We start from the raw sequence: 24,646 nt of genomic DNA on the forward strand, positions 1-24,646 counted from the left end.
GCTCCTTTAAGGGCGGGCGGCGCCGGAGCCGGAAGCGGCGGCGGACGCGGCCAGGCCCGGTGGTGCCGGAGCGCTGCGGCCCCGCCATGAGCCGGCCGCCGGCCCTGCAGGTGCAGACCTGCGGTCCCTGGGAGATGAAGGAGCGCCTGGGCACCGGCGGCTTCGGCAACGTCATCCGCTGGCACAACAAGGTAGGCGCCGGGCGCAACCCCCCCCCGCCCGGCCCGGCCCGGCCCGGCCCGGCTCGGCGCCGCTCGGCCCCCGCGCTCAGCCCGGGCCCTGCTGTGTCCGCAGGAGACCGGCGAGCAGGTGGCCATCAAGCAGTGCCGGCAGGAGCTGAGTCCGCGCAACCGAGACCGCTGGGCGCTGGAGATCCAGATCATGAAGAGGTGAGGCCGGGCCGCGGCCTGCGCCGGCCGGCGTTGAGTGGCCGCCAGGCGGCGCTGCGTCACGGGGGCGGCCTCCGGGCGCGGAGCTAACGGCGGCGCCGGGGGAGGTGTTGGCAGAGGCTGCCGGCCCCTGGCCGCTTCCTGCGGGACGGTGCCCGGCCCGCTGCGCGCTGCAGAGGCCTCACCTCTTGTTTCGTGACACTCTCGGCTCTCGGGCTTCCTTCCCCCGGTCAGTGCAGGGCTGTCCTGGGGAGCTCTGGGAGGGGTTTGTGGGATGCCATGCGCTGGATGCGGTGCGAGGCTTTGCTGGAGAGTGGTACCAGACTGTGCCACGTTCCTTTGCCAGGCACCTCCCTGGAGCTCCCAGGCAGATCTCTGTGTGTGCCTTGAAGGAACGCACAGACTGCACGTGGAATGCACGGAGCTGGGCTTGAGTCTGGGCCCGTGGAGGACCTTTAGAATATAAAGAATCATAGAAGAGGTTGGCTTGGAAGGGGCCTTAAAGATCTTCTAGTCCCAATCCCCTGCCTCAAGTTTCAATCCTCTTGTCCTATCGCTGCAAGCCCTTGCCCCCTGCGCGTACTGGAAGGCTGCCACGTTCACCAGTTCAGTTTATAAGAGGTTTGGAGCCCTTGTAGGACTTCATGTGACAGCCAAGAGCACATGGATGTGCACAGCCATCACAGAGCAGTCGTCCTTAGGGCGTCGCTCTGGTTCCACTCATCTTGTGTGCTTGTCTCATTTCCTCTCCTTAGGCTGAACCATCCCAACGTGGTGGCTGCCCGTGACGTCCCTGAAGGGATGCAGAAGCTTGCACCCAATGACTTACCCCTGCTGGCCATGGAGTACTGCCAAGGCGGAGACCTCCGCAAGGTGAGGTCACTGGGGTGGTGACCAAGGGCTGCAGATCAGGTTTCTGTTGATGTTTTCTGGGCTCCAGCTGTGCCAAGGGAGGTTCACATTGGGTATTAGGAAAAAATGAGGTCTTGAGCAACCTGGTCTGGTGGAAGGTATCCCTGCTTAGGGCAGGGGCTTGGAACTAGGTAATCTTTAAGGTCCTTTCCAACCCAAACCATTCTGTGAGTCTAAGAACTGCCCGTTAGGGATGGAGCAAGTGGAAGGAAGGGAATGGGGATGATGCTGGCTTCTTTCAGCCACGCTTTCCTCCCATGCAGTTAGACCAAGGCATGAAGCTGTAATTGCTGCCACCAGAGATCACAGTCTCATAGTCTTTTGTGCTTCTAGAGAATGTCATTGCTGTTATTGGAGCTTCTTGCAACCATGAGAGTTTGTAGGGCTGATCCTCACTCAGGATACAGAGGAAGAGACTGTTCTGTGTGGTTTTCTTGCAGTACCTGAACCAGCTGGAGAACTGCTGCGGCTTGCGGGAAGAAGCTATCCTCATCCTGCTCTCTGATATTGGTGAGTGGCAGCAGTGCCTTCACTTTCTCAGCTATGGAAGCCCTTTCAGTGCTGAATCCACTCTGAGGACCTCAGCAGTGACCTTAATGACTCCACCTTGGACTGCCCTTTGAAGAGCATGCTTGTTTCAATCGTGTGAGCTGAGCTGTAGCTGATAAGAGATGGTTTTGACTGCTGATCTGATGTGTTCTGTTGGTGACACTCTTACAAGTGGCTGTTTCTGTGTCTCAGCTTCTGCTCTCAGGTACCTTCATGAGAACAGGATCATCCACAGGGACTTGAAACCAGAGAACATTGTGCTGCAGCAAGGAGAGCAAAGGGTAAGCAGGAACCAGATGTGCTTCATGCAGCTATAGAGGTCCCTCTGCAAGAGCACCCACTCACCTCTTGTGTCAGCTGGGCAGTATTCTGTGTGCAGCTGAGATGAAAGCTCCTATTAGATGTCTGGTATGGTAGCACCTAAGATTTTGATGTTTAGCTCTTAAGGATAGAACCAGGCTGTACCTTTTAACCCAAGATCCCAGTCAGCAGCAACGTCTCCAGGTCAGTGTGTGTCAGACAGTGCCAACCTTACATATTTTGTCATTTTAGGAGTCTACAGGAGCTTATATCTGCTTCCATCTTTTCAGTGGCACCTTCCCTGCATAGCCTGGAAGAGCTGAACCTTTTCTTTCCCTGCTGGGTTGTGTGCTTTTCACAGGACTTCTCTCTGATGCTCTTGCTCTGGTTTATGTTTCAGCTGATACACAAAATCATTGACCTCGGGTACGCCAAGGAGCTGGATCAGGGCAGCCTGTGCACGTCCTTTGTTGGCACTCTGCAGTACTTGGTAAGGAAGGAGCTCAGCCAGAAGAGCAGCTGCCACTTTGCAGTGGGAGAGAGTTCCCTGTTGGGCTGGGCTGGAGCACACTTGTCCTGGTGCTGCAGCTGGCAAGGGGTCTGGGTTTTATTGGCACTGGATTTCCCCATGCTTGCTTGATGCATCTGTTACCAGCCAGAAGCAGGGGTGCCAGGAACCTCTGCTGCTCATTCAGAGAGGCAGAGCACCCAGCAGCATCTTCAGTCTGTTGTACAAATGTTAATGAGCTGTTGGTAAGGAAGAGAGAGAGCCAAGAGATGGGTGGCTGCATCTCCTGTGTGTGTAACCTCCCAGGCTCCAGAGCTGCTGGAGCAGCGGAAGTACACGGTGACAGTGGATTACTGGAGCTTCGGCACGCTGGCCTTTGAGTGCATCACTGGGTTCCGACCCTTCCTACCCAACTGGCAGCCAGTGCAGTGGTGAGTGAGCAGGGGCCTGCTGACCAGAGTGCACACTGGGGCTGTCCTGTGCACAGGAGTGTGGGCCCTTGGTTGCTGGTATCGTGTCCCTGTGCTCCTTGCCCTTGTGGAGACTGACTCCTCTCAAGCATTCCTGATGCTGGCTTTCTAGGATCAGGACTGACTCCTCCAAGGCATGCAGCAGAAACCAAAGCAATATCTATATTAGATCCATCAGGACTAGCTTTAGGAGCCAACTACCACGCAGGCTGGGGGAGGCAGGTACTTATTTCACCACTGTGCTTGCTTGAATCCCTTAGGCACACCAAAGTGCGCCAGAAGAGCGAGCTGGATATTGTAGTTTCAGAAGACTTATCTGGAGAAGTCAAATTTTCTAGCAGTCTACCCTGCCCAAACAACCTGAACAGGTGAGGAGTGGGAAGCTGTTGTGCCACGCTGGGCTACACCATCTCTTCTGCAAAGTGACTGAGTTGCTGTTGGCTGCCTTGCTGTGGTAACTGGGAACAGAGGGAGTGCGTGGCACAAACCATGCCTGGCTGCCCTGTCAGACCAGGGTGGCTGTGAGTCTGCCGTCTAAACCACGACCAGGCGGGGTGGGGAGGTTTCCCAGCAGTCAAACACCTGCAGAGAGCAGACCATGTGGGGACTGCAGATGCTCTTTAGCCTCTTCTGATCCTCCTCTTCTGGTCCTGCAGCGTTTTGGCTGGGAGGCTGGAGAAATGGCTGCAGATGATGTTGATGTGGCACCCACGGCAGAGAGGCACAGATCCTACCTATGGACCCAATGGGTGCTTCAAAGCTTTGGATGACATTTTGAACTTGAAGGTGAGCAGTGGGGCTTGGTTACCCTGAAGAGCTTTCCAGAGAGCAGCTGCCTGTGGTACATGAGAGAAGAGGCTTGAGTTTCAGACCTGGGAGGAGCAGCACAGAATCCCATTCAGCTGTCTCCTGACACTTAGTGACAGGTGCTTTCCTCTTGCCTCTGTGAGGAGCAAACAGCTTCTGTGTGTGCTTGGTTCTGTGTTCTGGCAGAGGATTCTGTGGCTGGAGCTGTTTAATTGCCACGTGGCCTCTTTCAGTTGATTGAGGACAAGGACTTTGGCTTAGTGCTGTGGAGTAGCTGTGAAGTGACTCCCTGAGCCCTGGGAGTGCTCTGAATGCATTCTTGGTGTCTGGGTGCTGGGATCTCTGCCCAGAGGTGACCAATGCCCCTCTCATGCCACCCTGCTCTTCTTGTAGCTGCTTCATGTTTTGAACATGGTTACGGGCACTGTGCACACCTACCCTGTGACGGAGGAGGACACTCTGCAGACTGTGAAGGCCAGGATCCAGGCAGACACTGGGATCCCAGAGCAGGACCAGGAGCTACTGCAGGAAGCTGGACTTGCATTGTTTTCCCAGAAGCTGGACACTAAACACATAGCTGACAGCAAAGTGAGTCTGGCTCCTGCCCCGCTGCTCTCCCCTGGGCAGCAGCACTCCCTGCCCTTCTGGCACCTTTTGTGCTGGTGAGGACAGCGCCGGCAGCCCTTGCGGAGCAGGCTCCCTCCAGCTTTTGGTGTCCATTCTGGCTGGGGAGGAGAATCCTCCTTATGGTGTTACTGAGTTTGCTTTTCCTAGCTGAGCCTTTTGCATTCTGCAGGTGAATGATGCTGCAGCTGCAGACACAAACCTCCTCTTCCTCTTCGACACGCAGAAGGTTGCCTACGAGGCTCAGGTCGCTTTGCGTCCTCATCCCGAGAGTGTGGACTGCATCCGTAAGGACCTTCCCCAGCGGGGCTGTGTTGGGGAGCTGCCCTGCTTCTGGGCTTCGTCTCCATGTGTTCATCTCCCTCTGCCCTTCTGTTTGCAGTCCAGGACCCAAAGAGGACTCTGCACTTCTTCCAGCTGCGGAAGGTGTGGGGGCAGATCTGGCACACGATCCGGACGCTGAAGGAGGACTGCAACCGGCTGCAGCAGGGGCAGCGAGCGGCCATGTACGGTGCTGCTGCCCCTGGCACGCTCCCCTCTGCCTGGGCTCCTTGGGGGAGGGGAAGGGCAGCAGTGTGGGACTCTGCTGGCGTGGGGGAGCTGAGGAATGGAGCTGTTAATGGGAGTTCTGTGCTCTGACACAGCTGCTGTGTGCCCAGTTACACCCTGGGGTATCTGCTTTGGAGGCAGGAGGCGGTCTTCAGCTGGGGAGGGTAAGAGAGCTCTCTTCTGGTCCCTGCAGGATGAATCTCCTGCGTTACAACAGCACCCTCTCCAAGATGAAGAACTCCATGGCCTCCCTTTCCCAGCAGCTGAAAGCAAAGCTGGACTTCTTTAAAACAAGCATCCAAATTGATCTGGAGAAGTATAAAGAGCAGATTGAATTTGGAATTAGTGAGTATAGTAGCTGGCAAATAGAGGTCTGTTTTGTGCCTCTTATGCCCTGAAAGCATCTGCCTTTCACTCTCTGAACTTGAGGAGCAGTCACTCTTCTTTCATTCCTGTAGCTTCTGAGAAGCTGCTGTTTGCCTGGAAAGAGATGGAGCAAGCTGTGGAGCTGTGTGGGCGAGTATGTGTCTGGAGAACTGCTTGTCCTAAAGCCATTTAGAAATGTGAATGGGACAGGAAGGGGCAGTGCCAGAGGCTGTCCCATTGCTTGTGTTCTACCCTGCTTTCAGGAGGATGATGTGGATCAGCTAGTGAAGAAGATGATGGCCCTGCAGACAGACATTGTGGACCTGCAGAGAAGCCCACTAGGTCGTAAACAAGGAGGAACCCTGGAGGACTTGTGAGTTGTGCTGCCTTGTACTGCAGAGGCAGGAGTGGTGCTGGCTGAGCTCACTCACTGCAGGACAATGGAGGTGTGGCCTCTGCAGCCCAAGCTACAGGGATCTGAGAGCTCTTTGACACTAGAAGGCAGTGCTTAACTCATTCCATGTCCCCAGTCTGAAATGGCAGACTGGTCTAGAAAAGATTGGAGTTCTTGGCCGAGTTGTGCTAGAGAAGTCCTTTGTGTGTCCTGTGCCTTTTTCTTGCAGAGAGGAGCAAGCCAGGGAGCTGTACCGGAGGCTGAGAGAGAAGCCAAGAGGTAAAAGACATTTGTTTAGCCCAAGGTCAGCTGTGTGTGGCTGTAACTGTGGAGAGGCAGTGGTGAGCTGCGAGGAAGCTTCCTGCATTCTAGGCCTGCCTGTTTGCTCGCTGCACAGGGACTCCACTGGGCTCCCTGGGTTTGGAGAGGGGAGTCAGGGTGTCAGTTTTAAACTAGGCCTCTCTGCCTTCTGAGCTCTGCTTAAAATTCCTCTGGAGCTCTCTTCAGCAAGCTGTTGCTGCCAGCATAGGCTGCTGCCTCTTGGTGGGGGGGAAGAGTGAAAGGCACAGCTGCTCCTTTTGAGCAGCCACAGACCTACCCGACCAGCTCTGCTTTGCAGGTCTCATGTTGAAGGTGGCTGAAGTCCAATGCAGTTCATCCCACTCAAACTTGCATGCCCTGAACTTGGGCTGTTGTGTAAAGCAGCCACTAAGAACCTTCTGACTTCGTCCTACAAGCCTGCCCCTCTTTGTAACACTCTGACTCTCCTTCCAGACCAGAGGACCAGTGGTGACAGCCAGGAAATAGTCCGACTGCTGCTGCAGGCAATCCAGACCTTTGAAAAGAAAGTCAGAGTCATTTATGCTCAGCTCAGGTGAGCTCTGTGGAGTCAGCTGTTACTGAGGCTTGAGAGGAAGCATTTTGAGCAAGAGGGTTTGTTCTGGAGCTTTGCAAACCAGCACACAGCTGGTGAGAGTTCAGTGTGTCATAGGAAATAAGCTACAGAAGTATTTCTCCCCCACTGCAGCTGCCCACCTCTGCTCTAACTGATCTGTTTTTTAATAGTAAAACTGTAGTTTGCAAGCAGAAGGCACTGGAATTGTTCCCCAGAGTGGAGAAAGTGATGAATCTGATGAATGAAGATGAGGAAACAGTTGTTAGGCTTCAGGAGAAGCGACAGAAGGAGCTGTGGAACTTGCTGAAAATTGCTTGTGTGAGTCCAAGGAAAAGAGGTTGTGGCACAGGTTGCTGCAGTCATGAGTAGTGAGTTGGGTTTGTCCTTGGGGCTTTCCTCTGGTAATTGGGACTCAAGTCAAGTTCCAGGCTGCTTCATGCTCCTGGCTGCTGGGAGTCAGTGGAAATGGTTGCAAGCTGAGTCCTCTCTCTTGTCCCCAGAGCAAAGTTCGTGGTCCTGTGACTGGCAGTCCGGAGAGCATGAGCACCTCACGTCTTGCTGGCCCTGGCCAGCTGCTGCTGCAGCTCCCTTCAGGAACCTACAACTTGTCAGAATCTGTCAGGAAAAGGTGAGGCAAAGTCTGCAATTCTGTAGCTGCTAATTCCAGCACTACAAGGCTGAGGCTCCTGCTTTGTAAGGTAATGACCCCCAGGCTGTGTTCACAGGTTGTGTTCAGCTTCCAGCAGTTTTTTTTTCTACCTAGCAGCTGGGCTCCCTGGGGCCTGGGAGAAGGGGAATCAGGTAGAGCTTCACTTCCCCTGCCTCTTAATTGAGGATTTGGTTTACCTGGAATGGTTGAGCTCACCTGAAGTGCACTGCCAACAGGAACTGTTGGAGCACTGTTTTCAATCCTCTGCAGCACACCTGCCAGAAGTGTCTCTTAGAGGCAGCATCACTCTAAACCAAGCTGCCATGGAAAACAGTTGTGTGATAATTCCTTGTCCCTTTCAGTGAGGAGCTGCTGCTGGAATCACAGAAACTCTGTAGCCAACTTGAAAATGTGATGCACGACACAATGAAGGATCAGGAGCAGAGCTTCATGGTAATGTTTGATACTCTCCTAGAAATGCTCTGGGGAAGCTCAGGGCTTACAGCTTCTGCTTCTGTAGCTTTGCCACCACTACTTACTAGGGGTGATAGGAGTCTGCATATTCCTCTTTTGGACAAGGAGAGGCTGGGAGCTGTGGGAGAGAGGAAGCACTCAGTGCCCCCCCTCCTCTGAACTGCTGACTGACACATTCCCAGCGTGCTGGGGGCTGAAGCTGTGGCAGACAATGAAGGAGGGGAAGAGGTGCTGGGCTGCTGTACAAAAACACTGTGAAAGAGCACTCTTCAAACTGGGCTGGCATGGCAGGGGGGGCTGGGACATTAATGGAGCAGAGTAGCGTGGGGAAAGTACTGGACAAAGTAAGTAGCTTAAGGGTTTCCTTTGCAGCAGGCCTGTGGGCCATCATGCTTTTAAATCTTGCTTCCTCTCTTTGGAGCAATCTGCAGTGCAAGCTACTGGTGACCTATGGAGTTCTAACCATTTATTCCTTAGGCCTTAGACTGGAGCTGGCTGCAACTCCAGGTAGAAGAAACAAACAGTCCAGAACAAACCCAGATGTAAAATCACTTTGGTTGCCTCTGAAGATGTGCTGCTTCAGGAAGCCAACTGTGAAAAGCTGCTGCCTCTGAGAAGGGAAGTTCAAGTGCCTCCTTCTCTTGCCACCTGCTGCTTCTCTGACCCACGTGGCCTAGCTTTTAGTACCCACCTCTGGGACGCATTTTCCACGAAGCCAGAGGAGGAGATGCCTGCTGCAGCTGCTTGGGAGAAGGGCTGGATCGTGCCTTAAGACAGCAGACTCTGTCCTGCTGCATCTTCCCTTGGGCATCACCTGTGGTTTGTTTTGCTGCCTTTTAAGCTTTCTGAAGAAGAAAGGCAACACCTGCAATCAGCTTGCACAGTCAGTGGTAGATGTCACCTTCCTAAGAGACTTGAACTGTGAACTTGGTTTCTTAACTTTGCTGATTTGCACTTTCCCCCCAAGTGTAATGGTTGTGCCTCCCTGATACTTGTTTCCTGTATGGGAACGAACCTCACACATGTAAACTTTGAGTTTGCTTTTTGATACTCTCAATAACAGTTGAATGGAAAAGGCCTCTTGCACTGTGCAGCTCTGTAAAAGGTGAGAGGCAGAGGGAGGGGATCCTGGAGACCATGGAGGGAAGTGGTCACTGCACATCTGGCGTTCAGCAGGGGCACTGCAGACTTTTACCTGTGCTTGAAGTTGCACCAGGGGAAAAAAAAACAATTGGAAGGGAGCCTGCAAGGGCATCTTGTCCAAGCCCCCTGCACTCAGCAGGGACCCCTCCACCTGGAGCAGGTTGCTCAGGCCTCATCAAGCCTGACCTTGAATGTCTCTGGGGGTGGATCCTCATCACATCCTTGGGCAGCCTGTTTCAGTGTCTCACCCCCCTCACTGTGCAGGACTTCTTCCTGCTGCCCAACCTAAACCTCCCCTGCTCCAGTTCCAAACCACTGCCCCTTGTTGTATGCCTGCAGGCTCTTCCAAACAGTCCCTCCCAAGGCTTCGTGTGGGTCCCCTCCAGACACTGAAAGGCTGCTCTAAGATCTCCCTGGAGCCTTCTCTGGGCTGAACAGCCCCAGCTCTCCCAGCCTGTCCCCTTGGAGGTGCTCCAGCCCTCTGACCATCTTGGTGGCCTCCTCTGGAGCTCAGCATTTTCTGACCCCGAGAGACAACACAAACCAAAATCATGTTCCAACTGTGACCAATTTATTTCATTCTGATGTAAACCAAAGTTTGCACTACAGCACAGAGACCACCTTTGATAACAGGTTGTGGAGGACATGCAGGATGCAATACAATCATGGGGGAGGTGGGAACTCTCTTCTCTTGGTAGGAACAGACTAAAATAGGAGCAACCGGAGTGAAATGTGGCACAACCATCACAACTGCCATGCACCTCGTGGCGTGGCTCCCTCGGGCGCTGGCCCTCCCCGGCCCTCGGTGCTGGGCTAAAGCTTCTTTGGAAGAGAAAGTTCACACTTCTGGGAATTTCAGAGTAATATTAAGGCCGAAACACACTGGGTTCACTTCCCCTTTATCTTCCAGAGCTCACCTGCTGTCTCACTTCAAGCTGCATTAAGCTTCCAGCTCAAATCCCAGCCCCACTTTGTGCCCTCCAGCACTGAAGTTCTTGCCGTCAATCAAGCCCGAGAGGGTCAGCTTCACCCCTGGGAAAGCAACAGAGACCCTTCAGACCCTCAAGCACTCTCAGCCTCACTACTGTGTCTTAGCTGCTACAGCAACTTCTGTCCATCCACATCCCTAGGTAAGGTTTGCAGCCCATTTTTGGACAGTACAATAACCTCTGGTGCAGTTCTAAAGCTGCTTGCTGGATACCTACCGGGTCGGAGGGCGTGAGTGTAGCCGATTCCAATCAGGCTGGCATTGTTCACTTTGGCCTGCAGGGAAGAGAAACCACAGCAGTGCTACACTCTGTAAAGGTGCAGGCAGTGCCCAGAGAAGGTGGCATTACCTCAGTCCCCTGCAGACTAACCTCTAGCAGAGGTGCACTCCAGTCTTTTCTCCACAAGGGTTTCCAGTTAAAGGAACAGCTCCAAACTCTGCCACAAATTGTGACCCAGCAGCAGCTGCCACCCTGCCCTTCACAGCCCCTTCACAGCCTTTGCAGGGTTGGCTACTACAGTGGCAGCAGCCAGTGAAGTCTGCTCTTGTTCATCAAGTCAACTTTGTTGTTTGGTTTTCCCCCCCTCCACTGACATTCCTGCAAGAATGTGCAAGTGTCCTGCTGGGAGCTCAGGTTAGAAACTCATTAAGTAAGAATGAAAGAGGACAGAGCATAACTCTTGGAGACACACTGAGCAGAGGCTCCCAGCACAGACTGCTGACTCTCTCACCACAGCCAAGCAATGCTTCAGGCACTTACAATTTTCCCCAGCATTTCCCAAGTCTGAGCTGTGAGACCCCAGTGTGAATCTGGGCCAGAAGCCAGTGTGCCATCTACCCTCCTCTCTCAGCAACTACTTAAAGCAACTACCTACACCACAAATACTCAGTGTTTAAGGGAGCCTGAAGTGCTTGTAACAAGATCCTTACCACAATGGAGGTCTTCTCATCCATCTGGTACTTGGTAGCAATCCCAAAACGTGTGTTGTTGCTGCCAGCAGTCCATGCAAGATTGACTGAAGTCTCAACCTTGTTGTTAACCTTCTGATAAATGGAGCCACCAAACTCAGTGCCATCATTCCTGTTGGGCACAGAGGCAAGAGTGTCAAGCCCTGCCTTGGATAGGACACAGGAACCTTTTAGATTAACCCTGCCCCACACTCATTGGCCATTGTCTCTTGCAATGCTCCAACACTTCCTTGGCTCCATGTTCCTCTGCTTTCTGGCTGGAGTTGACTGATGCCTGCACACCTTTTTGTTACCCAAACTGACCTTCCAACAGCTGGGACCTGTGATTTGAAGTTGTAACTAAAGAGCCCCAGACAACCTGCAGGCCCAAGAGCCAGGCTGCAGCTGCACAGGAAGGGACACATTCTGACAAGGGCTGGGAGTGACAGGACAAGGGGTAATGGCTTTGAGCTGGGAGAGGAGAGATTGAGACTGGAGATTAGGAAGAAATTCTTTGCAGTGAGGGTGGGGAGACTCTGGCACAGGCTGCCCAGGGAGGTTGTGGCTGTCCAAGGCCAGGCTGGATGAGGCCTTGAGCAACCTGGGCTGGTGGGAGATGTCCCTGCCCATGGCAGGGGGTTGGAACTGGATGATCTCTAAGGTCTCTTCCAACCCAACCCATTCCATGAATCTGTGAAATCCAGAAGGAGATTTAAGTCAGCTGTGGGAATGCTGAAGCTGCAAAGTGTTCTGCACTGCAGTTGTTTAATTCCACCATCTTCAGAGGCTCTCATTGGGATGAAAATAGAAGCACTCAAGCACAGTGCAGCAGGCAGCTCTCTCCTCCACCTCTGACATTTGTGAGCCAGAAGCTTTGCCTGGTGGGGAGCAGGGGGAAGCTGCAGGAGTTTAATGAAAGCTTTTTCCTCAGAACTCTCACAGGAGGGACAGTTTGCAGGCTGTGAGGTGCAGATGAACATTTTAAAGTGTTACACCACTCTCTGTTCACAAACCCCAAGACTGCCCTCAAACAAGGTCTCAAAAGCCAGCCCAGGGTTGGGAAGCTGCCTCTGCTTTAGCTGTACCAAAGGTGAAGACACTGAATGTAAATCATTGCAAAAGGAATCAGCAGCTCCTTCTGCCTCCCACCTTCCACCTCACTGCCCACAGCCAGCTTGGCTCCTCCAGGCTCAGATGCTACTCACACATTGGTGTGCAGCTGGAAGTCTCCTGCCTTGTATCCAAAGGCAAAGTTATTTTGGGAAAGCTTGGACTTGGCTGTGTCAAAAGCCATCTGGTACCCAGCCAGCCACCCTTCATAGCCCAGCACTGCCCAGCCATAGATGGTTGGTCCAGAGATGTCGATGTCTATGTTGCAGCCTAGGTTCACATAGTCTCTCTTGTAGGAGGTCTTCAACTTTCCACTCTTCTTCCTGCAGAGGGAAAGAGGCCAAGTCAGTCCCTGGGTGGGGGCCAAGGCTGTGCTCTATGGAAGTTTATTGATGGATCTATGCTCCCTCAGACCACTTCATGAAATGACTCTAATGCCTACTCAAAAAGATTAGCAGCTGCTGAGGAGGCCATGGGGTAGCAGATTTTTGTGCTGCTACTTTTTCCTCCACGACTCAAACTCTTTAAATCCTCAGGGAGCCAAAAGCAGCTCTGCTGAATGCTCTAAACCCTTCAGACTCACATTTCGTTCTCCCCAAGTCAGTGCAGCGCACTGTGGCATCATCAGTTTCTCCCAGGAGCATCCATGACACCCTGCACCCACTGCTGGCCTTAGATAAAGCTATCATGAAATATTTACCCTGTGTTTGGTACAAATGTAGTGTCAAGAGCCACCTTCAAACCTTCAGCCAGCTGCAAAGAGAAAGAGAGACACCTGCTCAGGACTCTGCTGAGGCGAGCTCTTACATTCCACTGCTGCAGCTCCACTTCCAGTCTAAGGACTGAAAACCTGAGCAAAACATCTCCCCATCCCCCACCCCAGCACTCAGGATGGTGTCTCTCAGCCTGCAGGCTCTGCAAACACACAGAACTCCTGTCCAGCACTCCAGACACTCTGGTGCAGCTTTCACTCTCCAGTGTTTCCCACTCAACTCCACAGCTTCTCCTGTCAGCTGCAGAAATATCTGGAGAGTGTCTCCTTCCTCTTACCTGATCCTCTATGGAAACTTCTGTCCCCAACATGTTGTCTGTGTTCCATTTCTGGGTCAATGTGAGTCCATACTCTTTGACCTTGTATTTGGTCTCTAGACTGCCTGAAGCCTTGCCTGTGTCTGTGTTGGAAGAACCAGTTGTAGTGAATTCCTGCCAAGAGCAGAGTAAGAGTTTCACCACTCTGATATTGAAGTACATTCACATCTTTCACTTGTCAAGTGCCAGCACTCACAACTTAGGCCTTTTGCCAGAGCCCTCAAGATCTTCCTTCTCTTCCCTAGCCCTACCAAAGATCTTGATTTCTGCACCACAACTTGGCTACTCCTTTGGCATCTCTGTTCTTTCTTTGACTGAAGGTCTCTCAGACAGAGAGGTCACACAGCTGATCAAGAGCTGTGGACACAGTCAGGCTCCACACCGTGGATAGTAACAGGACACAAACAATGGCACAGTTCATGAAGGACAAGTGTGCACCACAGAAAACCTCACCAGGCACAGCAAGACAGAAACAACACTGCAAAGGTCACTCTCCTTACCAGCTAGATCAGCATCCAGCAGGGTGGTTGCATGGAAAAGGAAAAGCTCATTTTAGAACTTAATTAGGTTGTTCATTTTCTGTTGTTTAGAAGCCAACATCATTAACCATTAGCAAGTTAGTGCAGAATCAAAGCTTCCAGCCAGGAAAGCAGATCATGAGCAGTCAGTAACCAGCAACAGTGACAGTGTACAAACTACACAGCTCCTGGGGCACAGTGCAAGCAATAATCAAAACCTCAAGTGAGCCAGAATGCAGCACTACTAAAGGAGTGACCACCATCTGCAGGGCCAGGGTGCAAGTGAAGGTGGAGCTAAGGCAAGTGAGGTCCTGAAGCAGGCTGAAAAGCAGCAGAGCTCACCAAGCAGAAAAGCATCACAACTGAGACTCAGGGCAAGGAGAGGCTTCTCCAGTGCCCAGGATACGCCTGTGGCTAACCAGGGGAGCTCTGAAATCCATTCCTGGGTTTGCCAGCCCTCCTGTGAAGTGCTGAAGAAGCTGCTCTGCTCCATCACTGAAGTGGGGATCAGTGTTTTGTAGTTGCCTGAACTGCTAAAGCTTCATTCATGTCTCTGAAAGGCTCTGAGAGTCTACACAAAGGGTAGTGCAGGGGGGCTGGTTAGTTTTAATGAAGTCTTGCACTGCAAGCACAGTGCAGATGAGGGAAAATGAAGCTGAGTGCAGCTGTGCCTCTTATTTGCCCCTTTTGAATAAAAGTGTCAGGGCTCAAAGTCTTGTCAAAAACAAGAGCTGAGAAACTCAGCTGCGTTCTGAAGCAGAACCGAGAGCAAGCTGGGGTGAAGAAACTCTTCTGCTTGTGATGTGGCACTGGGAATGGGGAGGAAAGCATCAAGTCCACCACAAAATGCATGAGACTGACTGCAGGCTGCAGGGAAGCAGCCCTGCTGCATCAGCTCCACAGCAGGGCAGCCACAGTCCAGTCAGCTACAGCTTTGAAAGGAGGAGTGCAGGGGAGAAGCAAAACCTCCTGGCAAGTGGTTGCCAGCAGCCAGCCCTGGCACGTGTCCTGCCACTGCAAAGCCTCAGTACTCACCACCCCACTCGAAGACTTGGTCTTCAGCTCCAACTTAACCAGTCCAAATCCTGGGAAGAGAAGAGCACAGCACCAGCCTCACTGCGGTGTCCAAGCAAGATCTGTTTCCAGCACAGCCCCAGCAGGTAGGGGACACTGACCTGAAGCAGCCTCATTCCATGTTTCAACAGCTGTAGGTCTTAACTGAGCAATGACTGAAGGAATTCAGACAGCTCAAAGTGGGTGGCCTCAGTTTACAGGCCTCGGTCACCCATCAACAATTATCTCCACCTTCTGCAGCTAAAGCTCAATGGCAGAAGGGGCTTGGCCATAGAACCACAGAACTGTTGGGGCTGGAAGAAGCCTTTGAGAGCATCAAGTCCAACCACTCACCCAGAGCTCACAATCCCACCACTGCTGCTCAATTCCTACCACAAGACACTTTGGGAATCTCCAGGACACAAATCCTTTTATTGCCATTTCCAAGACCTCCAAATAAAAAAAGATACAAGGTTCTCAACCCACAGCCTCCTTACTCACCATAGCCCTTGTTGAACACATCCCTGGCAGCCTTTCCCAAGTCACTGTACGCTGGTGGGACAGCCATTGGATCTGGAAAACATCAGGAGCTGTTGGAATCTTAGGTGCAACAGCATAAAACCTGTCAGTGCAGGGATTCAGTGATCCCTGCGTGCTCCTTCCAACTGGAGAGATTCCAGGACTCTGTGACTCCTGTGGGATTACAGGACCTGAGCTGGGTGTGACTGCAGGTTCCTTGGCAGATTAGTAAATCAAAGAGGCGGTTTTCAAGGTGTAAAAACCACCGGGGGGGGGGGGGGGGGGAACTGCAATCAGTGAATCATAAACTGCCTCCAGAGACACAGAGAAAGCACTTGGGTGACAGCAGAGTTTAAATTATTGCAACAGCTCCAGCAGCACAGGGGTGGAGCAGAGCTTGTCTTTTACAACCCTGATTGGGGTTTTCATGCAAATCTCTCAAGTTTAAGTTTCAACTCATTTTAAATTTGGGGTGGTTGCATCTGGGACTTTTTTTTGCTGTCAGTTGGTTGGGTTTGGCCGTTTTGGTGTTTTGATTTTTGTCCGCATCCATCTCTGGTCGATGTGAAGCAGAAAGGACTCAGCTCTACCTGCGAGAGCCAACAGTTCTGCTGTCTCCTGATGCTGCTCAGTTTCTGGGGCTGGTTTCTGACCGCTTGAACCTGGAGGTCACTCCGTCCTTAAGGGCCTCCTACCCTTGCCCGGCTCCGAGAGCAGCTCCCTGCGCGCTCATCTAACCGGGAGCTTTTTAACTCCATCCCTCCCACACCAAACCGAGCTTCCTCTTCACCGGCGGCTACCGCGGCCGCGCAGGTCGGGGCGGAGGGCCCGGGAGCAGCGGTGCCGGCCGCGCAGCCCCGAGCGCGGCCCGGCCCCGGCCTCTCCTCCCCCGTTAGCGCCGCGCGTTACGCAACGGATAGCGGAGCGCGGCCCGCCGGACCCCGCCGGACCCCGCGGCCGCCTCCGCCCCTTCCCAGCGGAGCGGCGGCGCGGCTCGGCCGCTGCCGCCCGCCGGTGCCTCCCGGCCGGGGAAGGAGGGCGTTGGCAAACCCCCGCCCGCCGCCGGCCCGCGCCTCGCAGCCAGCGCGGCCGGCAGCCCGCGGCCGCCTCACCGGGCCCGAGGAAGCGCACAGCGGCGAGCGCCCGGCGTGCCCCCGGGGCCGGGGCCGGGGCCGCGGCAAGGTGACCCGAGGGACAGCCTCGCAGCGGGGCCGGCAGCGGGGCCCGGCAGCGGGCTCCGCCCGCACAGGAGCGCCGTGAGACCCAGCCGCGGGGCCAGCCGCGCGTCCCGGCCCAGCCCGCCCCGCTCCGCCCCGCCGCGGCCCGGGCCCCGCCGCTACCTGCCGCCCGCGCTGCCTCCGGTAGAGGTCTCGGCGCCCGCGAGCCCGCATGCGCCGCGCACGCGCGCCGGGCGCCCGCCGTTACCCGGGCACCGCCCTGCGCGCGACTGAGGCGGGCCGGGGGCGGGCAGCTCCGCACCCCCCGGCGGGACCCCCGCGGCGCCGCGCCCCGGCCGCCGCCGCAGAGCCTTGTGGCCGCCGCCGCAGAGCCGGGGGCAGCGCCGGCCGCGCCCCTGCCTTACCCGGGGAGAGAAGGGAAGAAAGGCAGAGCCCAGCGGGCTCGGGACGCGCCCAGCGCTCATGGAAACAGCGACCTGAACGAGCCCAGCGCTGCGCCCGGACCCGGCGGCTGCTGCGGGAGCCCTGGGGCGGGCCCAGGCTGGCACCTGTGGCACCATGGCAAGCTTGTGCCAGGGCTGGTTTATGCTCCGAACATTACTGCTAAAAAGGAATAAAACAATACAGACTCCGAGAGGATGGCAGAAATCTCACTTTGTTTATTCCCAATGATTACTGAAGGACACATTCACATTTCTACAACGTGTTCAATAAATACAGCACCCAGTTTGGTTTGTAAGACCTGGCAGCAAGAAGCAGCAGCAGCTTGGGCTGGCAGCCACCATCTTCAGCTGCTGGCACCGAGGAAGGGGAAACATTTTGCCTTTGCATTCGAACTTTCTGCTCCTCAGGGCTCAATCAGAAACCCAGCACTTACCTTCCAAATCTCACAGCAAAAGGCAGTAGGCATTGTCCAAGGGGTCTGACTGCCACAGCACCTTCCCCACGGGGTGTTCTAGGGTTGCAGCCAGCTCAGTTAAGCACAGGAAGGGTTTGCTCTGGCTTTGAGAGCTCTGAGGGTAAGGAGGTGCAAGAGGGAGGGACGTAAGGAGGGAGAGATCAAAGTGAGATCTCACAGGATTAAACCTTCAGGACACATTCTGTGCTCGTGCCATGGACTTCTTTACACATCAGCAATGTGCCACTTGTCAAGAGCATCCCAGTGCACTTTGCATGTTCACAAGAGACCCCAGAAACATCTCCCGAGGTTCCTGGGCAAGGAGTCATTCGCTGCGGTCCTTTGGCTCTCGGTACTGCCACTGGATGTAGTCAAAGATGTCCTTCTCGCATTCCACGGGTAGGGGCTCCCCAGCAACTCCTGCAAACAAATGACAGATGCCATTTGGCAGCTGGGAGGTTTTCTAGCACACTGAGAAACCCCTTGGATGAGTTTCCCACAGAGCCTGGAAGCAGAAGGGACGCCCTGTGCAGAGCCCGTACTGACCGGTGACCCCCAGGGCACGGATCGTGTACTCATTGATGGTGAAGCCCATTTCCAGGGCATGAGCCCTCATGTTCTTGTTGAAGATGTCACTTCCTGTGAAATACAGCACCCCACAGTAATACTGGTCTTTGGGGATAAGCCTAGGAGGAAGGGAAAGAAAAGGACAGGTTTAGAACAAATACATAACAACGAGGTACCAGGCATCGGCAGTGCAGCCACTGGCACCGTGCTAGAGTTACTTCAGGTACTCTGCTCACCCAAGAATGAAAGGAATTGCATGCTCAAGAAAGGTTCAGCACATCTACCCCGGCCCAGAAGTTAGTTACTGGTGTTCAGCCACTACATGATTGTAGAATCACAGAGTGTTAGGGGTTGGAAGGGCCCTCTGGACATCATCCAGTCCCCCCCTGCTGCAGCAGGGGCACCCAGGGCAAGGCACCCAGGAATACATCCAGTTGGGTTTGGAAAGTCTCCAGAACAGGAGTTCCACAACCTCTGTGGGCAGCCTGCCCCAGGGCTCTGTGACTCACAATAAAGAAGGTTCTCCTCATGTTCCATGGAACCTTCTGGGTTCCAGGTTTGTGCTTGTGGCTCCTTGTCCTGTCACTGGACACCACTGCAAAGAGCCTGGCCCCTTCTTCTTGACACCCACCCTTCAGGTATCTATAAATAAGATCTCCTCTCAGCCTTCTTTTCCAGCCCCAGCTCTCAGCCTTTCCTCATCAGAGATGTTCCAGGCAAAACAAAGCAACCTTGCTGATAACCTGTTGTAGATACTGGCACTGTGCAGGCCTCCAGGCACCCTGTGAGTGCCACCTTCTGAACACTGAAGCAGAGATTTCAATCCCTGCTATGCAGCAGGCAGCTAAAGCAGAGGGGTTGGGGTTGTTTGGTGTCCATACCTGATGTCAATCCTCCTGTGTGGAAAGGCTGTTCCATCTTCTTTAGTGGGCAGCTGACAGACACCCTGTGGGCAAGTAAGAAAAGCAGGAAATGCAGAATGAAATTAAACAGATCTGAGATCAATCTTCACTTCCCCACCCCTGGACAGCCTCTAAGCAATCTTCAAGTCATCCTGGAGAGCAAAGTGAACTCTCACTGAGCTGACTAAAAGTGTTCCTAGGAGAGCTGGATGTCACAGCATGGCCAGCACCCATCTCACACTGCTCAGGCTGCAGTCCAGAGCAGCAGATCACTGCTTCTCAAGCTGTTCCAAGAGCTGAGGGGTTCCTGCAGAGGGACCTTTCATGAGCGTGTCTAGGGACAGGCCAAGGGGGAATGTTTGAAGCTGAGGGAGAGCAGGGTTAGCTGGAGCTGAAGAAGAAGTTCTTCAGTGGCCTTACCATGAATTTAGTTTCACCTTTAGACAGCACATCTGTGACAAAGTGGACTTTTTCCAGCTGTTCCACAACTTGACGCAGAAGCTTTGGCTGGGAAGGAACAGTGACAGCACAGGAGAAGAAATGAGAACAGACAGTGGCTTACAGGACATCACTGCACCTATTACTGCATCTGAAATTTGACCCAGAAGGCATAAAGAAGGTAATGACAATTCTGAGAAGAGGCTGTGACATTCCACTTGTGCAGTGGAAGTGAAATGCAGCACAGCTCTGAAGCTACAGATCCTGTGAATCTGAACACTCCCTGGAGCAATGCAGCAGAGAAACTCACCTGTTTGGATGATTCAGATGTGAAACTGGGATGGGTTAGGAGAACATCCATATCACCACTTGACTCTGCACCTAGGCAAGCAAGAAGCAAAGAAAAATCATAGAAACACAGAACTGTTGAGGTTGGAAGAGACCTTTGAGATCAGCAAGTCTAGAGCCCAGAGCTCACAATGCCACCACTGCTGCTGAGCCACTGAACCACGACCCTCAGCACCACATCTATGTACTGAGCCTTACTTATCAGCACAAAACAAACACAGATCACAGGGCACCAACCTCGCCTAAAACTGCCACAGACTGTAGCAATGTAGCTGGGGTCCAGCTTCTTTACCTCTTCCAGCACAATTTCCTGTGCAGAAGGAAAGTTGTGTTTAAGAGGTGACAGCCACTGACTGCCCAGCAGTGCCTCACACCCTCAGTAACCCTTACCTGCATTTGCAACATTTCTTCCCTTGGGATTCTTTTCTCAAAATCTTCAAAATACCTGCAGGTATGAAAAACAGAAGTGTTGAAGGAGTGCCAAGAGCAGCATCCTCACATGTCAGTCAGCTTCAAGTGTGTCAGAGGAAGGAATGTGACTTCTCTCGCTTCCACAGCACAAAACCCTCCCTGCTCTCACCAAGCATCTTAGAAAAGTCCTTGCCAAGCCATGGTGAGAGCTCACTGCTGCAGCTGGACAATGCTCAGCAGATGGTTTTGCTGCACTTTATTTCCTCTGTGCACAAAGAGCTGCTCTAAGGTGACAGCAATATTCCTGTGCACCCTTACATGGCACCCTGGTGCCTGAAGGACTCATTAGGAAAGCCAAGCAAGCTTACTTCAGCCCAATCTGCTGGTGATGTGTCAGCTTGTGCTCAATTTTTCTGAGATCTGGAAGAATTAAGGAAAAAAACCCAAAAGTTACTCAAGGACTAAAGATCTTACCCCCATTTGCAAAGACACACAGGCCCTGGCAGGGAGGCTGGAGCAAGTATCTCCAAGGTCCCTTCCAACCTGAGCCATTCTAGGATGCTGTAAGAAGAAAACTGCAACTGCAAACAAAGGAAGAGGTTTGCAGAGAGCCCAGGTGGGATGAACAGGAATGCACAGAGCACTTCCCAGGAAAGACTGCAAAAGATCACTCACATCAAAGCCAAACTCCTTAGTATTCTCCATGCAATCCCTACATATTTCACTCTGGGTATCTATGTAATGCCTTTAGCCTGTGCCCTTCAGCATCTCACACACTCTCCTCGAAGCCCAGAGCGTATCTGCTGTCATTGGAACCACTGCAGAACTGGCAGCTTGACATGCTGGAGCCAGATTTAACACTTACCTTCTAAAGTCTTAATTCCTTCTTCAACAAACTTTCTAGCAGCAGCAGGACTGCAAAGAGACAAAGCAATCTGCCATCAGATCAGCAGGACTCTTAGAGCACTGATCATCAGAATTCACTGCAGCTCTCTGGGTTCTTCAAGCAACTTCAAGAAGTTGCTTCTGATGCTTACTGTCAATCAGCAGAGCTGGCTCAGAATCGCAGAATCAACCAGGTTCACATTGTGTAGCATTCCTAGAACTATAACCTAAGCCTCCCCTGGCCCAATTTCAGGCCATTGACTCTCCTTCTATCACCTGAAACTAGGAAGAAGAGACCAACCCCCTCCTCACTGCAGCCTCCTTTCAGGGAGTTGTAGAGAGCAATGAGGTCTCTCCTCAGCCTCTTCCAGGCTGAACACCCCCAGCTCCCTCAGCTGCTCCTCCCCAGCCCTGTTCTCCAGACCCTTCCCCAGCTTCCTTGCCCTTCTCTGGACCTGCTCCAGCCTCTCAGTGTCCTTCTTGGAGTGAGGGGCCCAAAACTGAACCCAAAATTCGAGGTTTGGCCTCACCAGTGCCCCGTCCAGGAGCACAATCACTGCTCTGGTCCAGCCGGTGCCACTGACAAAGCAGCACTGTCTCTGTGCCCAGCTGCCCAACAAAAGTGCCAAAGAGATTTCTCACTCCTCTGCCACAAAGTCTGCCATTGACAATTGTCAGTTTCTCCTCAGCCAGCCCTCAGTGTGAGCACTGCAGCATCAGCTCAGACCCATGCTTTTCACTATTTGCAACCACTCCAAGTCTGCTCAAAGCTCCTCCAAATAAACAGAAGGGAAAACCCCACCCAAGCAAGCAGAGCTTACCCAATGCCAGTGACCCGCGTCAGGAGGTTGATAGATGCACTGGTGTCGTCCTGTCGGATCTACAGAAACACAACAGCACAAAGCAAATCCTCCCAGGGGCAAGCAGCAGAGAAACCTTGACAAGATAAACCAGCTTGGCCAGACTCTCCTTTGGAGGCTTAGAATAAACAAGTGCAAAGTATCTGACTTCACTCACACAGAACCTAAAACACTTCCAGAAATGAGATGTGAGGCTTTGGCTGAGCTTCTCATTCCCTGCTCTCTACTTGCCCTAGACTCCATGTCCATCATTCTTAAGACTGACATCAGTCCCTCCAAGGACAGTAGCAGAAATTCCACTGAGCAAGCAGGGCCACTCTGCAGGTGAGAAAGAAAAGCAACAAACCTTTTCCAGCTTGCGCAGCTTCCCAGTGGACAAGAACTCATCTATCTTCTCAGCTATTTTAGCTCCTACTCCATCCTAAATATTGGGGATAAGGGGAGACAAGTTAACTTCAAAACCACTTAAACCAATTAAGAGCCAGAAAAGACTCACAGAATCCCTGCATGGTAGGGGTTGGAAGGGACCTCTGGAGATCATCAGGTCCAACCTGTTTGGGTGCACGGGGTTGTCAAAAGGAAACCTCCCCCGGCAGAATACTTCTACAGGCAAAGAACCAGCTGAAGCCCCCAGGTCCAGGTGTGAAACCCCCACAGCAGCCACACCGCATCGCCGTCCCCGAGCCCCGGCACCGGGATTGGAGCAGGCACAGCTGGGGTCAGCTCCATGCTTCCTGGGAGCAGCTGGTCCCGTGAAACCACTCCCGCCGCCCCAGGGACCTCCCGCCAGCAAACTGGACACCAGCACTCACCAGCTTTTTGGCTTCGGCCCCGCTCTGGATCTTGCTTGGATACCGGGAAATCACCGAGGCTGCTTTCCTGAGGGACACCGCCGGTCAGCACCGGAACACGGGAGGCGCGGCCAGCCCGGCGGCGGACCAAGCCCCGGGACTAGGGCACGGGCGGGGAAGGGAAGGCGATACCTGTAGGCGTTGTACTTGTGGACGGCTCGGTTCACGTTGCGCTCGTAATTGGCCAGCTCTGCGGGGGAGAGCACCGTGAGGGCCGCGGCTCCGCGGGCCCGCTCGCCCTCCCTCCCGCTCGCCTACACCTACCCGTGAGGAAATCGGTGATGCCCTCGTTGGGACCCTCCTGGGGAGCCTTGCGCTTGCTCATGGCTGGCAGCGGCGCGCGGGACCGCGGTACCGGGCACCCGATGGAGCAGCAGCCGGAACTGCCAGGCCGCCGCTTCCGGACCCGCTTCCGGCGCGCCGCGCGTGACGTCACAAGGGCGGCCGGCTCGCGGCGGGGCTCGCGGGGCCGCTCGCTAGGGGGCTCGCGGGGCCGGGGCCGGAGCCAGCGCCAGGGCCGGGGCCGGAGCCAGCGCCAGGGCCGGGGCCAGCCCCAGCCCCAGCCCCAGCGCCAGGGCCAGCCCCAGCGCCAGCCCCAGCCCCAGCCCCAGGGCCGGGGCCGGGGCCAGGATGTGGTTTCTGTGGGCCTCAGGAAGGCGTTTGGCACCCGCAGCATCCTCGCCGCTGAAGCGAGGCAGTGCGGACGGTCGGGGAGTGAGGGGGATGGGAACTGTCTGGAGGGAAGGAGTCAGAGAGCCGTGGTCGGTGGAGCAGAGCCTGGTGGAGGCCTCTGGTGGAGGCCTCTAGTGGAGTCCCTCAGGGTCAGTTCTGGGACCAGAGCTGTTCTGTATCTTCATCAGCGGCCCGGGTGAGGGCACAGAGGGCGCTGCCGGCAGGTCTGCTGGTGACGCCAGGCTGGGAGCGGTGCCTCAGGCCTAAAGCCTTTTACCATCACTTTTTGAAGCAACATTTTCTTTCTGCAGGTGACCTTTAACCTTCTGGAATGTGCTCCTGGAATCCCCCTCCTCCTTCAAGGGAGCACTAAACCCCAGCAGCATGCCAGCCGTTCCTGTGCTTCCACAGGTTACAGACACTCCTCTATTCTGCCTATTTCGACATTGACTTCATTTTGAATCGGGCTCCTGTGCCTAATTGCTCAGGAAATACACCTCTCAGTGAACAGCCTTGCTGCTTGCTCCCTGTAAGAAGCTGAGCAGCTCATCACAAAGACACATTGCACTCCATAAATGCCTGTGTTAGAGCTCATTAGGCTGATATTTTAAAGTCATTTAAAATAATGTGGCTTTCTCTTTAAAGCTGAACAGAATAACCAAATTGCTTTAAAAGGGAAAATTACATCATGGAAAATGATAATTTATGACTCCTGCTCAGGCAGGCTAGACATCAGTCTGATGTTCAGCTAGTACTGCAGTGGCATTAAAAGTTGCCTTCCCATCCCAAAACAACAAATGAGTTTTGATTTCTCTTCATTAAATGCATCGTTAATTCCTCCTCCTGCTTTCTGTTTGTTTTCCTTCCATACTGTCTTGTTCTGTAAATTTAATTCAGGCAGCACATCCATCACGTGCTTGTAATTAGCACTTGGAAATAGGAAGTCACAGAATCACAGAGTCACAGAGTGGAGGTGTTGGAAGGGACTTCTGGAGATCATCCAGTCCAAGCTCCCTGCCAAAGTAGGGTCACAGGGACGTGACCCAGTGGGTTTTGGAAGCTCTCTGGGGAAGGAGACTCCACAACCTCTCTGGGCAGCCTGATGCAGGGCTCCAGCATCCTCACACCAAAGCAGTTTCTCTTTAGGTTCAAAAGGTCCTGGCTTCCAGTTTGTGCCCATTGTCCCTTGCCCTGTCACTGGGCACCACTGAGAAGAGCCCAGCCCCATCCACCCTTTAGCTCTTGATCGGCACCGATCAGGTACCCTCTCAGCCTTCTCTTTTCCAGGCTAAACAGCCTCAGGTCTCTCTAATGTTGTAGTGAATTGATTCAGAATTACCCAGGTTGGACAGGGGACACTTGGAGCAGGCCTTGGAACACTT

General features: G+C 53.7%; 3 protein-coding genes across 4 annotated transcripts; 1 reads left to right on the forward strand and 2 right to left on the reverse strand.

Moving 5' to 3' along the window:
* Positions 1–22: 22 nt before the first annotated feature.
* Positions 23–8,950, forward strand: IKBKB (inhibitor of nuclear factor kappa B kinase subunit beta). Its single transcript, XM_054174986.1, has 21 exons — positions 23–191; positions 295–389; positions 1,145–1,262; positions 1,742–1,811; positions 2,043–2,131; positions 2,551–2,640; positions 2,965–3,089; positions 3,389–3,496; positions 3,785–3,914; positions 4,329–4,523; positions 4,732–4,846; positions 4,942–5,065; positions 5,302–5,453; positions 5,567–5,628; positions 5,738–5,847; positions 6,098–6,147; positions 6,643–6,742; positions 6,934–7,081; positions 7,264–7,391; positions 7,775–7,865; positions 8,364–8,950. The coding sequence occupies exons 1-21, from the start codon at positions 87–89 to the stop codon at positions 8,430–8,432; spliced, it is 2,274 nt and encodes a 757-aa protein (XP_054030961.1). The 5' UTR covers positions 23–86; the 3' UTR covers positions 8,433–8,950.
* A 628-nt stretch (positions 8,951–9,578) lies between these two features.
* Positions 9,579–16,677, reverse strand: VDAC3 (voltage dependent anion channel 3). Of its 2 annotated transcripts, XM_054175151.1 has the most exons (10): positions 16,595–16,677; positions 15,237–15,308; positions 14,718–14,767; positions 13,126–13,278; positions 12,776–12,828; positions 12,171–12,398; positions 10,948–11,098; positions 10,235–10,292; positions 9,947–10,061; positions 9,579–9,875 (listed from the first exon to the last, which is right to left on the reverse strand). In XM_054175151.1, the coding sequence occupies exons 2-9, from the start codon at positions 15,301–15,303 to the stop codon at positions 9,970–9,972; spliced, it is 852 nt and encodes a 283-aa protein (XP_054031126.1). In that variant the 5' UTR covers positions 15,304–15,308; positions 16,595–16,677; the 3' UTR covers positions 9,579–9,875; positions 9,947–9,969. The 2 variants fall into 2 exon arrangements, with proteins under 2 accessions (XP_054031126.1, XP_054031124.1); XM_054175149.1 differs by having other exon boundaries at positions 9,579–10,061.
* A 402-nt stretch (positions 16,678–17,079) lies between these two features.
* Positions 17,080–22,990, reverse strand: POLB (DNA polymerase beta). Its single transcript, XM_009901628.2, has 14 exons — positions 22,857–22,990; positions 22,725–22,782; positions 22,554–22,620; positions 22,088–22,162; positions 21,703–21,761; positions 20,862–20,911; positions 20,365–20,416; positions 19,976–20,030; positions 19,823–19,895; positions 19,548–19,618; positions 19,220–19,306; positions 18,779–18,843; positions 17,877–18,016; positions 17,080–17,750 (listed from the first exon to the last, which is right to left on the reverse strand). Exons 1-14 carry the CDS (start codon positions 22,915–22,917, stop codon positions 17,656–17,658), a joined length of 1,008 nt encoding a protein of 335 aa, XP_009899930.2. The 5' UTR covers positions 22,918–22,990; the 3' UTR covers positions 17,080–17,655.
* Between the last annotated feature and the right edge of the window lie 1,656 nt (positions 22,991–24,646).

This window comes from Dryobates pubescens, chromosome 31 (genome assembly GCF_014839835.1).
Source record: "Dryobates pubescens isolate bDryPub1 chromosome 31, bDryPub1.pri, whole genome shotgun sequence".
NCBI lineage: Eukaryota > Metazoa > Chordata > Aves > Piciformes > Picidae > Dryobates > Dryobates pubescens.